The sequence below is a fragment of the Ictalurus punctatus genome, chromosome 13 (assembly GCF_001660625.3).
Source record: "Ictalurus punctatus breed USDA103 chromosome 13, Coco_2.0, whole genome shotgun sequence".
NCBI classification, from domain to species: Eukaryota; Metazoa; Chordata; class Actinopteri; order Siluriformes; family Ictaluridae; genus Ictalurus; species Ictalurus punctatus.
The window spans coordinates 23,897,501-23,915,000 of record NC_030428.2 but is presented as its reverse complement, the minus strand read 5'-3'; the positions used below and the strand labels follow the sequence as shown (position 1 = coordinate 23,915,000).

General features: G+C 42.5%; 1 protein-coding gene across 7 annotated transcripts in view; it reads right to left on the bottom strand.

Annotated features, from left to right (window-relative positions):
* Positions 1-17,500, bottom strand: part of ryr2a (ryanodine receptor 2a (cardiac)) — a 215,474-nt gene that overhangs the window by 11,365 nt on the left and 186,609 nt on the right. For 4 of the 7 annotated variants that reach the window (XM_053684904.1, XM_053684905.1, XM_053684906.1 and 1 more), the window contains exons 83-98: positions 16,800-16,888; positions 16,206-16,334; positions 15,377-15,481; positions 15,175-15,256; positions 14,197-14,999; positions 13,177-13,680; positions 12,978-13,051; positions 12,702-12,879; positions 12,299-12,385; positions 10,354-10,584; positions 9,329-9,459; positions 6,829-6,871; positions 6,573-6,706; positions 5,821-5,881; positions 5,556-5,702; positions 1,885-2,019 (exon numbers count right to left, since the gene is read on the bottom strand). In XM_053684904.1, the coding sequence (XP_053540879.1) occupies positions 1,885-2,019; positions 5,556-5,702; positions 5,821-5,881; positions 6,573-6,706; positions 6,829-6,871; positions 9,329-9,459; positions 10,354-10,584; positions 12,299-12,385; positions 12,702-12,879; positions 12,978-13,051; positions 13,177-13,680; positions 14,197-14,999; positions 15,175-15,256; positions 15,377-15,481; positions 16,206-16,334; positions 16,800-16,888 (2,933 nt within the window). The remainder of the gene's footprint in view (positions 1-1,884; positions 2,020-5,555; positions 5,703-5,820; positions 5,882-6,572; positions 6,707-6,828; positions 6,872-9,328; positions 9,460-10,353; positions 10,585-12,298; positions 12,386-12,701; positions 12,880-12,977; positions 13,052-13,176; positions 13,681-14,196; positions 15,000-15,174; positions 15,257-15,376; positions 15,482-16,205; positions 16,335-16,799; positions 16,889-17,500) is intronic. The other 3 variants (XM_053684908.1, XM_053684910.1, XM_053684909.1) reach the window with 1 other exon arrangement.

The window sequence follows — 17,500 nt, the reverse complement described above, 5'->3', positions numbered from 1 at the left end:
TAATTTTGACTGCAACTGTACAACCTACATAATACATATACACACACATAATAGCCACCTGTCACTATCCCGTCCTCCGTCCACTCCCTCACTGCACATCACAGCTCCATGGCAACACTGCTTTTGTTTGATCTGATTATTAGTTCCTGTTCTAGCCGTAACGTCATTGGCTAGTGTCCTAATCTTGTTCACCTCTTGCCTGGTTATCTTTTCACTTATCTGACAACCCTTATTTCATATTTTATTCTTGCTTTGATTGCAGTAGTCTGTTCTGTCAGGTGTTGACCTTCGGCATGCGTATAAATAAATACATCCAGAATTCGTATTTGAATAATAGCGTAAACGTGTCATTCTATATTCGCTCGTGTTCTGACGGTTGAATAAAGTGCTGCCTGAAGCCTGAGCATTCTGTAAAGTAGCATACAAATGAAAGTACATTCTGAGCATTATATATATATATATATATATATATACCCAGCACAGATACACACAGCCAAACACACACCCACACACCCACACACAGGGACCAGAAGGCTTGCAGATATCAATCTGAGGGATTTTTGTAGCTAGAGGCACTGGTCCTCATCATAGCTGAGCCTGTGCTTCCTTTTCTAGTGGATGTCAAACCCCTCCACTGGAGCACAGAACCACCAGACAGCCCTTAATAGGAGACACACCGAGATTGAGAGAGAAAAAGTAACTGATAGGGAGAGATAGAGAGCGACGGGGACCGTCAGAGCGGTTGGGTTCAGCATGGATGAGATGGTGTGCTGAATCGATGGCGGTGAAAGCAGAATGAAACGAGGGAGCTTTGTGTGGAATCGGGTTCTGATCCAGTGGAAGTTTCTCACGTCGGCGTTTGAACAACACTACTCCAAAAGTCTGAAACACTGCTCTTAATGTTTCGTAGATATGCTTATTTTACTGTTCGTCTTGCTCTGACATGCCCGATTCAAGTCATCGACTCATCGATAAGTTGCTTGGAAGAAATTCTTGAGTGAGGCGGAGCAGAAAAAATAAACAGGTTTGAAAAAACAACACCCCCCACCCCCCACCCCCACCCCCCACCCCCCACCCCCCCTGAGACTCGAAACGATCATATTCGCTGTAAAATGGTAAAGCTGAGCAGCTCATTTGGGTTTATTTTAAGGGTTTAAGCTCGTTTCTGGGCCGGAAAAACAGCAACAGAAGTGTGTGTGTGTGAGTGGGTTTGTGTGTGTGTGTGTGTCTGTACATGTGAAATTATTCATTACTAGAATCATTACTAGAAGACTTTCCGACTCACCTGCATTTGGGTTTTTAAGGCTAACAAGGTGTTTGATGGTGAATGTTGGGGAGACAACACTGGGCCTGAACCCCACCTCCACGCCTCCTGATCTAATTACGTTCAGCTGTCGCTCCGTTGCGCTGGTTCAGACAGTATGTAACAATGTGAGCTTAATTAAGCTGTTGTTCAGGTTCGCTGCTCAGGACATTTCCTTAATTACGGAGGGAGTGTTCGGGCCGGGTCGTGCTATTCGCAGCCTTAATTAGTGCACTGAGCACTGGCAGGGCTTCTGTGGCAATTAACATCCATACCATCACCGAGTAGCACCATGACAATTAACGGAAAAACAAAACATGCACGCTCCTCGAAAGCAGTCAGTCACACCTGGGACACCGGCCTGCTAATGACGAGCTGGTGTCCATGAACCATCTAGATGACTCTAGTTGAACAACATTTTGTGACATTATGTGACGTCACCTATTATTATCATCCTTTTATGATGCAACTTTTAAAATTTCATTTAAAAAAAAATACCATTAAAATGTTCTGCTGGCTGACATGGCTAGCTTACAGGCAGGGTGTTCGCTTTTTGTTAGCGTGTTAGCATCTCAGCTTACCGTTAGCATGTCGTCACACTTCATGTCCGGAGATTCTCCGTCCTCGCTCTTGTTGTAGAACTTGCGGAAGAAGTTGAAGGCCACCACAGTGTAGAGGTAGACTACCACCGCCAGCAAGCCCACCGTCAACACAAGCTACACACACACACACACACACACACAGTAAATGTATTACATACTATACTAGAGCATTTGTACTGCAGAGACTCTGACAATGGTGACAATTCCAATCTATATGTAATCTGTCTGTCTGTCTGTCTTGCTCCTGTATCCGTATCTATCCATCTATCCAAGTCATTCTATCCATCTAAATCATAATCATATTTAAGTAATTGTTAAATCAAAGTCAATCCTATGTTGCGCACGTTTTCTTTTATGCACACTCACACTCAGTGCTTTACTAGATACAGATGTTGGGCGAATAAACGCCTTGGAGGGCCATTTTGCAGACATGGTTTGGGTTCACTTGAACCTAGAAAGAAGTCATTCTGACTGATTACTTTTATCCTAGATCGGTGGTGTCCGATCTTATCCACAAAGGGCCGGTGTAGATGCAGGTTTTCATTCCACACCTGATTCCAGCTGTTTAATCAGTCGATCGTGGCTTTCAATAGAATCAGGTGTGGCTTCTGCGCGGTTAGAATGAAAACCTACACCCATACCGGCCCTTTCCGGATAAGATTGTACAGAATAAAGGTCCTACGATGAGACATATTTTCATTAGGATGACAATAATGTGAAGCACATGCTACGGCTTTAACAGTCACCAGATCTCGACCCGATCGAACACCTGTGGGAGACTTTGGAGCGACACCGACTGAGGGAATAACTTTTGGAAGAACGGTGTCCGTCGCTCCAGTACAGTATCATCAGATGCCTAGAGAATCTTCCCAGGAGCTCCTGCATCGCTCCATTGCTGAGTTCCCGCCACTGGCTTCCTGTAGCTGCTTGAGTTTATTTATTTATTTTTAGATTTAAACGCTGGTGGTTGTTTACAAAACCGAAACAGAGTGGTTCCCAGCTTTTCAAATCCTGTTCTGTACTTCTTTCCCTTTTAGCAACAAGCGTGACTCAACTCAACCTGCCATCCCTCGAGGAAGACAAACTGTTCTCTGTGCCAAAACCTATTCGGTGGAACGAACTTCCCGTGGCTCTCCGAACAGCTTAGTCACGTAAGCAGGTACTAAACAAATCTGCCCTTTAAGAAAATAAAGAAATGTCATCTATTTTATATCGTATTATTTATTTATATGTGATATTGTTATTGGCTTTTCTACATTTACATGTATATGATCCGTTTACGCTATTATGTGAAGCACTTCGGTCGACGTGTGTTGTTTTTAGCTACAGAAATAAAAAGCTGACTGATTGATTGATTGATGGATTTGATTCTGACGGGGTTTCAGTTCAGGGATTCGTAGAACATGGCTGGCTTGTACTTGCACGAGGACGCGTTTCATTTATTTATCTGCTTGCTTGTTTGTTTGTTTATCTATTTAGACGGAAGACCTCGAAGCACTTCCTTTAAGTCGCTCTGTAGGAATCGACTAATACTGCTATTGAGAATATTAAAGATGGGTCAGAACTCTTCTGTAATACTCGGTGGCTTCCCCAGGCTCTGTATACACAGACGCATGTTAAAAAAAGAAAAAAAAAAAGAAGAAAAAAAAAAGATATGGGCCATCAAGATCCAAACAATTAGGAAGGGAAGGGTAGGGAAGGAAAGGTAAAATCAGAGCGTTCTAACATTCGTGTAGGCAAGCATGCAGCCTGAGAGCGCTAGTGCTTCCGTCTGACTTTTACTTCACAGGTTCTCGTTACAAACGAGATCATCGGCAATAACGAGTTAAAAGTAGAATCTTAGAAATATTTATATGAATTTCCGAAGTGTTTGGTACGTCCCTCTTTTTGCTTTAATGACAGCGTGCGCTCGAGCCGACACAGACTCGGACGCAAGCGTGTGTAAAACCTGATGATCCACGTTAGACCGGACCGATCGGCGTGTCGTCTGAGCACATGCTCCGACGGAAGGGATAAGACTCGTGTAAGATCTGACGACTTGCACGGCATGCCACAACAAGATCATGAATCTGCTTACATTTACAAAGTGACCTTGTGCAACATCTTGGAAGATTTTGCACATTTCCTGTTATTGTGTAAGTAATTTCAACACTATAAAACTTAGTTTATTTCTAAAAAAAATGATTTTCAATGTGCTCTAAGATCATTTGGACCCCCACAAGCATGAGTTTAGCACTGTCTGTCAAAATCCAGACTATTAACCTTGACTTTCAAATCTGGTCGGCTCGAACCGTCAGGGGCCGCTTGATGAACACGTCTGTTTTAGACTCTTTTACAGCTGTGAATGCCAGGGGATTGTGTCTGGCTACAGAAATTACCTGGATTTCCGTTTTCTTCCCCTTTTTTTTTTTTTTTTAGGTCATTGCAGGTTAAAGGACCCATCCCATCAGAATGACACTGATTCGGTTTGCTCTAACGCGCGGCGTCCAGCTCACAAGCCAATCGAGCACGTTTAAAATGAGGTGGAATATGCAGGGCCAAAGTATGTCCTGGGAACTGGAAGATGTTATTAAAACAGCACAGGATTCGTGACAAAAGTTTCTGGCAGCTCAAAGAATCCATGTAAAATATTTAGGCCTTTTCGGATGTTCCGAATTAGTAAATATAGCCGACAGGAATTGCGGTACAGTACGACCTTGCCGATGTCTCACTACTCGTCAGCAGCTGGCCTTTGTACTGTGACGCATTCAAGATGAAATATACAGTGGGGGAAGTACTCCAAGTATCGGACGCGTCAACATTTTTTCAGTAAATATACTTCCTATCAGGTATTTCACATGAAATTTGCACCAGACATCAGTATTAACTCAAGAAATCTGGCAATATAAAGAAACCCAAACATTAAAGTCCATAAATGAAGTTATGTGTAATGAAGTGGAATGACACGGGAAAAAAGTGTTGAACACGCTAAGTGAAACGTATTTAATACTTAGTAGAGAAGCCGTTGTTTGTAGTGACGGCTTCAAGACGCTTCCCGTATGGAGAAACGAACGGGCCGCAGAATTCAGGTGTGATTTTGGCCCGTTCTTCTAAACATTTCAATCTTGTTCGGTTGGATTGGAGTCAGGTGATTGACTGGGCGGGTCTAACACCTTGTTTTTTTTTCTCTGAAACCAATTGAGAGCTTCCTTTGCTGTATGCTTTGGATCGTTCTCCTGCTGATATTAATTCGCACAGATAGGAGGTATAATTACTTTCTAACTACTTATGGATGTCAGCTGGTTCCTTGCCTTACCTTGCCTTGGAGAACTGCTTTTTCTTAGCGTGTTCAATACTTTTTTTCCTGTGCCATTCCACTTTATTACACATAACTTTATTTATGGACTTTAATGTTGTGAATTCTTAATATTTCCAGATTTCTTGAGTTAATACCGATGCCTGGTGAAAATTTCATGTGAATAGCCTCGTTGGAAATATATTTACTGAAAACAATGTTGACGCGTCCAATGCTTATTTCCTCCACTGTATATATAGATGTTGTGCTGGAGAGTCCTATATCTCCTATTTACATTAACTGGATATAGCTAATATTGTTTTTCCCAGTGTGTAATGTGCAGTTTTGATTTTTGTCATGAGCAGTACAGCTGTACCTGTTTGCCATTGTGCGTAACAGAAGACAAGATGGTTCTCAGTGTCTTAAAGCCCATGGCAATGTCCAGCAGATGAGCAGCGAAGAAGAAGTTATTGTAGTGGCCCAGTATGGACATGGTCATGTACCAGGCTAGGTACAGGAAGGACTGCGCATACACACATAAAACAATTACCAGAGAAGAGAGCAGCTGATTCAAATAATGAAAACCATCCATGTTAACATGTATATTTAGCAGAACAAGTCACTGGCTGTGAGGTATTTACATTATCTGTGAAGACGACCCCCAACTTCCAGATCTGGTATTTCACATCAACAGAGTTCAATCTGTCAGTGAAAGAGAGAGAGAGAGAGAGAGAGAGAGAGAGAGAGAGAGAGAGAGAGCGAGGAAGCAGCAAGACCATGAAATAAAACCCACTCATCATCAGTCATCGGCAGCATTTTATAATCGCAAAATAAAGGCTATGACTATATAATTAATATAATCTACAAAAACATCAGACTAATAGTGTACATCAACAACCAATAAAATCAATAATAATAATGTCAGAAACCGTAGCTACCAAAACGTAAAAAAAAAAAGAAGAAAAAAGAAAAGACTAATGTATTAATGTGTGCTACAAAGTTACAAACCTTGAAATATATTTGCCTTAAATGTGGGGGTTTTTTTGTCTACAAGTTGTTAAAGTTGGCTGGTAGACACTGACCTTTAGCTATTACCGCCCCCTGCAGGGATGCGTTTAAAAATACAACCTGAGCTTTTTTCTCATCCAGGCACCAGCATGCCAGGATCTATCAGGTTAGCTTATTGCGGATTTGGCACTGTGAAATACTGCACTGCTGCACTGTCTGAACCTTTCCCACACACACACACACCAACACAAAAATGAAAGTAGAAATACAAGTAGGAGACTTTCTTTAAAAACTAAAAACTATATATATATATACACACACACACACACATATGTGCGTGCACACATCCACACGTTACATCACAAGCATGCACATTTCAACTCACACAGCAGCTAGCGAGCTGTCTTTCTTGGGCTTCTTCTTCTCATGGGCATCACTAAAGTCCAGCGCAGCTTTGTCCATCCCCAGCAGCTCACTGATTCGGTCATTACCGTAAAATTCGCCATATTTATCCATCACCTGCGCGTACGCACACACGACACGCGTTCATCAAATTTATTAACAGATACTATAGCGATCGTCAGTTTTACTGCATGGGCCAAACCTTTTGATTTTAGGAATAAACAAGCTTTTTGGCCTACCTTTCTCTTCACAAATTTATCCCAGTAGTTGTTGGGAAAGGACCTGAGAACCAGAGAAATACATGAGCGTCAGGAACGCATGCTACCACAAGACAGACGCAGCAAATGCGACGCAATGTATAGTCTGTTGCATAACATTTTATAAAAACATTAACCAGGATTTGAACAACCTACATTTTTGGTTCAAATTTGAATGACATGCTCATTTCACCCCATTAAATCCAGGTAAACGTAGGTATGAATGAAACAGCGACTAAAAAAAAAATGAATTATATTTTATTGGAAGAGATCTAGATATAAGTGGGGGAAAAATAGACATTTTGATCATTCAGTCAGGTCCTCGTTGGACATCGCGTACACGATATTCAAAAGTCTGGACTCTAGATTCCGTCTTAACCGCATTTGTTTTTTGATAATGGCTGAAATTGAAACAAATGTAAATAATGAACTCAAAGCCCAGGTATAAATATATTTCTGAACGTATTTTGATGAACAGGTTTGACTCAAAACTTTTTGCGTCTATTTTTTATTTTTTTTTCCTTTCCAAAGAAGTATTTTTCTTTTAGAATGTAGGAGAAGCAGCCGACATGTACCAACAAGCCAACAAGTATTTGTCGACATGTTTTTGGTAACTCCTTAACCCTCGTGCACGTCTCAGGTTTAATAGACCCGGTTATCGTTTTTAATAAAGGAAAAAAATACAGAATAAAACTTTTTTCTTTCTTTTTTTTCCACATGAAACTTGTTGGCCTTGGCTTATTTTCTGTGAGGAACGTGTATAACCTTAACAATACGGTCCTCATGGTAAATATGAAACTTGTGATGCGTCGTATCAAGAGAGGAGAACAAGTCCTGAGGTCCTGAGCATCTCCAGTCACGGTGAGAAGACGACGCTGAATTATTCTAGTTAATCTACTGCACACACACACAGTTCTATTCTTTATCAAATGTTGCTTCAGAAGGATGTGATTAATTGTCGTGTAAGCATAAATGAAATAAAATTAATTAACGAAATACCGTGCAAATACGAAAAACAATGCAAAATTGAATTTGTGCGTTTTCTGTTTGTTCTTTATAGCTGGCATTTATTTCGTCATAGCCAATACTATTTTAAATATAACGAGACAAAGATAGAAAAGAAATTCAACAAAATAGTTAGCAATAGTCGTGAAAACCACGTTTCATTTACGTTGTACAACAAACGTAATTGCTTATATCACACGGTAGGGCAGTGGTGGCTTGCGGGTTGAGGCTCTGGGTTAGTGATCGGAAGGTCGGGGGTTCAAGATCCAGCACTGCCAAGCTGCCACTGGTGGGCCCTTGAGCAAGGCCCTTAACCCTCTCTGCTCCAGGGGATGACCTTGGCTCATGGCTGACCCTGCGCTCTGACCCCAACTTCCTAACATGCTGGGGTATGTGAAGAAAAGAATTTCACTGTGCTATATACGTGATTAATAAAGACTCGTTATCGTTATCTATCATCATCACACAAAAAAACAGATGCCGCTCTCATTGTTAAAAGCGAGCTAACGGAGGCCAATTTCGAATATTAAACAGATTTGTCGTCAATAATGTTTGCAAAGGAATTAGAGACCATATGTACACTGGGATTATGGAGTTCCAGCCAGGTGCAGTAATCCACTGCCACTGGCGTTGGCTGCTCGTTTACATCGTCTGGCATTTAACCCCATAAAGTTTCAGTAAAATTAGCCTAAAACGCCTATCCAAGGCGTACCCAAATCCACATTAAAGCTATTCTTGAACCATTTGGAGTTCATGCATGGTTTTGGTCTGTTTTGAAAGTGGACACTCTGAAGTTTCGTCCCCATTAGTCAGAATCACTGTAAGTCCGACTGGCATTGAGTAATGGAGGTTGGAACACACTGAAACAGAATTTTTTTTTTTCCCCGCCTGATATTTTTGGCATTAACTGGGAAACACAACCGGACCACAGCATGAAGCCTTTCCTAGTCCGAGCTTAAATTTGATAACAATACCAAATAAAATGAATATTTCACGCATGTTTTTCTAAAGGTCTGCCCGTGCGTTTTTATACCAAAACCTATCGGAGACTCCGAAGGGCCCTTGGTAAGCATGCACGCATAACTAGCATAAAAAGGCTGCTACTCGTGATTTTTCTTATAATTATCATATCACATATCCAACAATCTACAAAATGTACATGTATATGTATATTTAAATGTATTTTAACACACAGCTTTATGCGGGGACTTTTAAGCTGAAGTGCTGAAACACGCCCGGAAAGCAAGGTATCATTCTTTTCAGCAGTTCACTGGCTACAGCATGCGTCACACACGTCCACTGGTGCCATTACACAGCTCTTGGATATTAGGAGATAATTAAAGATGCCTGGTGCAAACTTCTAATAATCTTTAATACCGTAGATTCTAAGTGCTGCTTAACGATCCGGCTTGCTGCCTCACACTGACCCACATTCGCCTCTGATGGTGTGTGTGTGTTATAAATGGCATTAACTCACTGTGTGTTGATGACCAGCCTGTCCCACTGGCCTTTAATGTCATCCTCTGATGGCTGCTCTGTAATATACAAGCCATCAAACTCCAGCTTCCTGGCCACCTCCTTCTCCCTCTTAAAGATCACCAGGGGAACCTAGACGACACAGAGACGGACTACTTAGGTGCCTTTTAGCGGTTTGATCGTTTAGCTGTGAATTTCTAGCTGAGAAACATATCCATACGGACTACTGAGACCATCAACATTTCTTCACGGCGAATTTTTACTTGGAAAAGTGAGTGGTAATGGATCTGTTATTACTGCAGCTTTTAGAAGCTATAAACTGGGCAGTCTTCACAACAGTTCCATCGCATTATTTTCAAACGACTGATTGAGTTAAATTCTTACACCCCAATGACTAAATAAAACGGCTACAAAGCATCAGCTGGCACCAGTTTTTCCCCGTGTTTCAGCCAGTTTCAGGAAATCTTGCTGTTCCACATGGCAGCACATGATACTTGTACATATAACCTATTTACCACACAAGTACTGTCTACAAATCTAATCTAATGGAAGGCAGCTTGCATATTAGACATGCGAGCCATACTGAGAAAAAGATGCACACTGAAAAATATGTTCTGCCAAAGAAGATTTTGGCACAGTATGCTAGTTTTCTAATGAAAGAAATGAATGTGTGGGCACAATTTTGTGTACAACACCGATTTAAAACGTTTAATCATACACTTCTAAGATCATGAGAAACATTTCAGTCATATATATATATAGTTGGACAAACATACACTACCAGTCAAAAGTTTGGAGACACTATATATATATATATATATATATATATAGTGTCTCTAAACTTTTGACTGGTAGTGTATGTATGTATGCATGTGTGTGTGTGTGTGTATATATATATATATATATATATATATATATATATATATATATATATATATATACACATATATGTATATATTTATATATATATATATATATATATACACATAGACAGAGAGAGAGAGAGAGAGAGAGAGAGAGCCCCACCTTGAGGCAGTAGTATCCGATGATGCAGAAGAAGGAGATGATGGTATGGAGGATGGCGAGGATGCGCAGTGTGGGCTCCATGTAGCCGCTACTCTCCTCTAGCACAAAGTGCACAGTAACGGGCCGATCGCTGGAAGAATCGCTCTGCGTGTCCCACCGCAGGCCACCGTCCAGTGATGACGTGCTGTACACAACCTGCTTTTCCTCTTTTACTGCAGAGGAAGTGGAAACCTGCAAGCAACAGTAAGCAGGTCCAATAAAGCCCATAGTAGGAACGAACAGATATATGGTTTGTAGTTTTATTCGGCATTGGGAAATATCGGGAAAGACAACAAACTAAATTCTTTGACAATATACAGTGCTGTGAAAAAGTATTTGCCCCCGTCCTGATTTTCTTCTGTTTTTGTGTACATCTCATACTAAATTGTTTCAGAAATTAAAACGGAATCTAAGATGAAACAAAGGCAACCTGAGTAAACACACAATACAGTTCTTAAATGATAATGTTATTTATTGAAGCAAAAAAGTTATCCAATACCAACTGGGCCTGTGTGAAAATGTATTTGCCCCCATAGTTACTAATTCCCCAAATCTATGAAACTGCATTCATAATGGGGTTCAGCTGGACAAGACACAACCGGGCCTGATTACTGCAAACCCTGTTCCATCAAATCTACACTTAAATAGAACTTTTTCAACAGCATGAAGTTGGTTAAAAGGTCTTACCCAGTTACGCACTGTGTCAAAGATTAAAGAAACTCCAGAAACGATGAGGAAGAAGATGATTGAAATACATCAGTCTTGGAAGGGTTACAAAGCTATTTCAAAGGCTCTGGAACTCCAAGGAACCACAGTGAGAGACATTATCTCCAAATGGAAAAACTCGGCACAGTAGTGAAACTTCCCAGAATTGGCCGACCTTACCAAATTCCTCCATGAGCACAGCACCGACTCATCCAGGAAGTCACAAAAGAGCCAAGGACAACATCAAAGGACCTACAGGCCTCTCTTACGTCAATAAAGGTCACTGTTCATGACTCCACTATCAGAAAGACGCTGGGCAAAAATGGCATCCATGGAAGAGTGGCGAGGTGAAAACCACTGCTAACCCAGAAGAACGTTAAGGCTCGTCTGAATTTTGCCAAAACACACCTTGATGATCCTCAAACCTTTTGGGAGAATGTTCCGTGGACTGATGAGTTGAAAGTGGAACTGTTGGGAAGACAGGAATCCCATTACATCTGGCATAAACCAAACACAGATCTCCACAAAAAGAACATCATACCTATGGGTGAGCATGGTGGAGGTGGTGTGATGGTGTGGGGATGCTTTGCTGCTTCATGGTCTGGGCAACGTGCCGTAATTGAGGGCAACATGAATTCTACTGTTTACCAGAAAATCCTAAAGGAGAATGTCCGATCTTCAGTCCGTAAGTTGATCCAAAGCACAGTAGTAAGTCCTAGTCCTAGAAGTAAGTGAAGTCTGATCTCCAGTTATCGGAAGCGTTTGGTTGCAGTTCTTGCTGCTAAAGGTGGCACAAGGAGATTTTCAGTTTAAGGGGGCAATTAGTTTTTCACATGGGTGATAGGTGTTGGATAACCTTTTTTGCTTCGATTAAAATAATAAATAAATAAAAACGGTATAGTGTGTTGACTCAGCTCGTCTTTGTTTTACGTTGTATTCCGTTTGAAGATCTAAAACTATTTAGTACGAGATATACGCAAAAACAGAAGAAATCAAATACTTTTTCACAGCACTCTACGTGGAAGCATGGAAAACATGCTGATAGGGTATAGGATCTGTTTCGCACTAAACGTCGATAGTACATACTAAAGTGGTTCCACTAAACCTGTAATAATAAATACATACAGTATATATCCACTGTAAATGTGGTGAGATTTGTCCTGTTACTCAAAGCATCATGGGTCTCACAGCACAGCTTTACCTTGTAGAACAGCAGGATGAAGTTGATTGCAAAGGCCACAAACAAAGCCAGCATTCTCATGTTGTAGAAATTCCTCGCAAAATAGTTCTGTAATAGGACAGGAGGAAAAACATAATACATCATCTCTGTCAGCGGTGGAGAAGTAAATAACAGAGGTTTTGATGGGACATGATCCATAAGTCCATGGATGAACCTTCCCACGCATAGCATGACATGAATCCAGCTATTTACAATATTTACAATATTTTCTTAACGTCTCCTGATCTCATTTGGACGTTCTGTTATGGTCTTGCGTGACTAGCGAGTTGATGTGTGGTCTAGGGGAACGTGTTCAGTGCTTTGTAATGAGAGGAGTAAACTTCAGGACATCATTTTGCAGCGAGCTGACGTGAGGCTCTCTTACTAGCAGCTTGCGCTGGTAGGCGATGATCTTCTTCCAGAAGGCAGACTCTTGTAGATCTGGCTCATCTGATTTGGAGGAGCGGTTGAGCTGAGGCTTCCTTTTCTTTGGAGCTTCCTTCTTCTTTTCCTTTTTCTCCCCGTCCTCGCCTCTGTGGCAGACGCAGAAATAAAGACCGCCGCTGTTAATCGGGAGCAGAAGGTTAGTACTTGCTTCTGAGGTGTAACACCACACTGAAGATGGAAGTACAAACTGGAAGGGAATGTATAGAAATCATACTCTGCTTTCTCAGACACTGTCTTGGTCTCATCTGTGGCTTCTTTCTCGTCAGTTGATGATGATGGATCCTTCACCTAAAAAAAACAACAACAACAACAACAACAACAAAAAACCTCACAAACAGGTTTTTATAGTATTTAGACAAACCGACGATTAGTGATGTATGTCATGGTTTTAGTTTTTTGTATGTCCTTATTACCGTGTGTCTTCTGCGGAGTTCAGGTGAGGGTGTAGGGGGCGGTGGCATGGGTGTATTAAGCAGGTCTGTCAGGCTGGCGTTGGGGTTATGTGGCATGAGTTTGTACTGTCCTCCTTCCCTCCTCAAATCCAGCCCAAATATATCAGACAGCAGGTCGGTGTCTTCCGCGGCCACCGCGAGGTCGGCCAGGTCTTCCTCGGGCGACGTTTTCTCTGCGTGTTTCCTCTCCACCTCCTCACTCTCGCCTCTCACCTCGTCCTGCGTCGGGTCGGGCATGTTGGCCAGCAGCTCGGACACCTTCATGGTCTTGGCTCCTTCCACCAGGCCCCCGCCCAGGAAGCTGCTGTAGATGATACGGAAGAAGCCACGGGCCACGCTGAAGGCGAAGTGCAGCAGCCCCATGAGCACGCTCCAGCAGAAGGCAGCCAGTGTGGTGACCATGTCCTTCACCGTCATCTTCTTCGCCTTCTTCAGCTGCTTCTTCAGACTCTTCATGGACAGCACCTTAAATGGCAGTGCATTCGATTGCATCATAATACCTTGATTTCAACTTCCTTTGCGGACAGATCGAATATAACCCGACCTTATGGGATGTTCTAACTTAACAAACTCATCATAATATCGGGACAAGTCGACTCAATGACGTGTCATGAAATAACGTGATAATCACTCAAAAGCGTGACGTGAGATCTGGAAATAATGGGATAGTATTTAGAAAAGTACAAATAAAAATAAAAGAATGACAATGTGCGATTCTAGATCTAAGAACACACCTTTCTCTCTTTTTTCCCCCCCTTTTACGTCTCGTCTGGCCGACGGTATTTAAAGAAAAATGCACTCCCGGAAATGACATCGTTCATAAACACGATGAGTATAAGGATCGATTTTATAATAATAAATTCTTCCAGGTACATCTGTTATAGAATTGTAGCTCGTGTACTAGCGTGTCTAAAGGCCAAGCGTTCACATATTTAAGCCTCCGTTAGACTAATAACATGTTTACGCCAACGTCAAACACACCTTCATCAGAAGCATGACGTTGTAGCGGAGGGCAAAGAGTGCTGAGCATACAGTGCTGACGGAGAAGAAGCCCATGTCAGGGGTCTCCTCTTCGGGTTTCTCCCGCTCGTTCTCTTCTTTGCTCGCCGAGCGCTCTCCGGCGTCCGACATCTGTGCAGCCAGCTGCATCTCAAATATGGTGTCTTCGCAGAAATTAACAAACAGCTCCATCTTCTCCTTCTCGCCACCCTCGTTGACGACGTCAAAGATGAACTGCCGCTTGGATTCTTTCACCTGCGGCTTCTCCCACTGCGTGCGGCTCGACTCGCTGATCTCAAAGTACACGCGCTCGATGCGCTTGGCGCTGCCCATGATCTCGATGCGGCCCAGGTAAGGCTGGAAGTAATTGAGCACGCTCTCGGCCAGCTCCAGGAAGGTCTGCAGGCGCGAGTCGTGAGGCATGTGCTCCGACAGGTTAGTCAGGAGAACGGCCACGTTGAAGCCGATGTCCTTGGCCGGCTCGTGAAAGCGCTCGACAAATTCCTCGTAATCGAGCAGCTCGTTCTCATCCGTTTCGGCACACGACAGCAGGAACTCGGTCTCGGACTGCGTGTAGTGCTTGTGGCTCTCCATGGCTTTGTGAAAGTCCCTCTTGGAGATGACCCCCTTCCCGTCCGGGTCGTACTCTTTGAAGGCGTCGGACGACGTGAGATCTTTCAGTTTGAGGAACATGTCGAAGAACTTCAGAATCATCTCTACGTTGTTGGAAGACTCCACCAACATGTCCACCATCTGCTTTCCGATGGTGCCGTTCACAACGTTCCCTGTGTAAAGATTCGTGGTTTTTTTTTTTTCCAAAATATTGCATTAATATTGTGATAGAGCTTTTCCTTTTTCATGGTTTCAGTATAATTTACCGCTTAATAATGCTATGTGGAGATATTTTTAGAATGTAACTGAAGTGGAGCTGACTGAATGGAATAGCTCATGGATTATTACCCTCTAACATGGAGAGCAGCATTACCACCATGTCCTTCTGCAGATCCATGAGCTCTTTCAGGAGATCAATCTGGCTCGAATCCTGGGGGTTATGAAGAGGAAAGCATCACTGGCTTTGCATCATTACAAACAGGCAGGAGATTACGTACAGTACATGTCAGGACCATCACGGTCTTGCAGGTTGCAGTTATCACATGCCTACCTGCGAGAGCTTCATCTGCATGTGTGCAAAAACATGGAGGAACCCGACCACCGCGTCCCACAGGCGACTGTGTGCCAGGCTCTGCTGGTTCCCTGTGCATGGACCCTGTACCAAAACATGACAACAACTTCAACGGGCTTCTAATCGTTACACCGAGGCTTTAGGGTCGTTCCGCCTGGAATCGATGAGGCTAGACCGGGAAACAATCTGTCGGACTTACTAATATCTACCACGTATATCCTACACTACTCATACTTTATTTATTTATAGTCATAGGCCATTCCATAAACCCTGGATATTCCACAAAACCTGGCAAGATGGTGTAAACAGGAAACGCTGTTGGGTAATGTAGCCTGAAGATCAGAAATGTCATCAATTTGCAAGAGGTACTTAGGAGGAACTTGAATGAATCCCTAAACTGGCTTAGCAAGCAAAATGCCTGGTAGACTGTGACGATACGATGGATCTCTGCCAACTTGCACTACATTTCCTCAGCACATGTGCTTGTTCTTCCAAGTGCAAAGACAATGTTAATTCCATCATCTAAGTACAAACCTAATTTACAGTAGTTTTACAGATCGGGCTTGGCATAACAACACAACAACAACAACAACAACAACAACAAAAGCCCAATGTCAGGGCTCTAAATGAACATTTAAAAAAGGAACAAAGGCACTGTCTTGTATCAGCAAGATCAGATAAGATAAGATAAGATAAGATAAGACAAGACTGAGCTCTGCAGTGAGAGACACACGAATGAAAAAAAGAATGTATTGACATCCAAATCGGTCAGGAACTAAAAGTGATACCATCCGGAAACAAAAAGTACCTGAATATACTCCGTAAGAGTATTGAAGACCTGCTTAGCCACGTTTATAGCTTTGGAGAAATTACGTTGACCCTGCTCGTCAATCACGTCCTTGCCCGAATAGTACCAGTAGAAATCACTGATGGACTCCTGGTGAAAGAAAAAACAAACAAATAAATAAATAAATAAATAACACAATTAATGTCGGTCTCTGGAACGCGGCGATTTTCACGAAGACCTTAAAAATGACCACGATCGGTATTAGCTTTCCAACACAGCGATTGAGTGCAAGCTAACAGCCAATACACGGCGGAAAAAGTTTGATTAACGTTCATTCTACAAAGAAACTGCCATTAGAGATATCAGATGCTGCGTCATAAAAAGAGTTGCTAGAGTAACACAAGTCGTAACACAATTGTAGATTACGTAACAGCTAATAACTAGCTGGTTGTACTGTATGCTCCCAGTGCACTGTGGGTAAAACAGTCGGTCCTTCAGAAACCAACACTACATACAGTACAGTATATGAAAATACTGAACGTCTACTCGTTCCAGTATTTTTTTAACGGTTGACATTCTAGTTACTGTATAGTATTTCCACCTGCAGTGTCTCACCTGTACTCGAAGCAGGTAGTCCACAGTGGAGATGATGATGTTGACGGTCGTGTTGTTTCCTGTTTGCGTTCTCAGGTAGTTCTGGAAATCTGCAGCATGGCACACACTTCGTGAACACGATTATCGGACACGCGTAGCGCAATCACAATCAGTACAGCGCCGTTTCAATTACTCGTTTGTAAACGTTTCATTCCTTCTGAGGAGGAAAAGTTTCGGTATACTGTATGGAAACTGCCGTTTCCCAGGATACCGAGTGTACTATAGAGACAGGTGTTTTCTGCGTGAGGCGTTCTTACAACATGAAAATGAACAACTTTAGTAGAATCATACAAAAAAAAATGTTTTTCCCACAGTAATCTTTCTATATTCAACTCAGTGTCCTTAACGCACATGAAAATTGCACCCCTGGCTTTAGCGGTTAGCACGTTTTGCCTGGAACCTCCGGGGGTTGGGGGTTCGAATCCCGCCTCTGCGCTGTGTGTGTGGAGTTTCTGTGGTTTCGTCCTGGTACTCCGCTTTCCTCCCCCAGCCCAAAGACATCCGCTACAGGCTGTTTGGAATTTCCATGGTGTGTGAATGTGTGTGATTGTGCCCTGTGATGAGTTGGCACCCCGTCCATGGTGTCCCCTGCCTTGTGCCCCGATTTCCCTGGGATAGGCTCCACGCTCCCCCGTGACCCTGTGTAGGTTAAGCGGTATGGA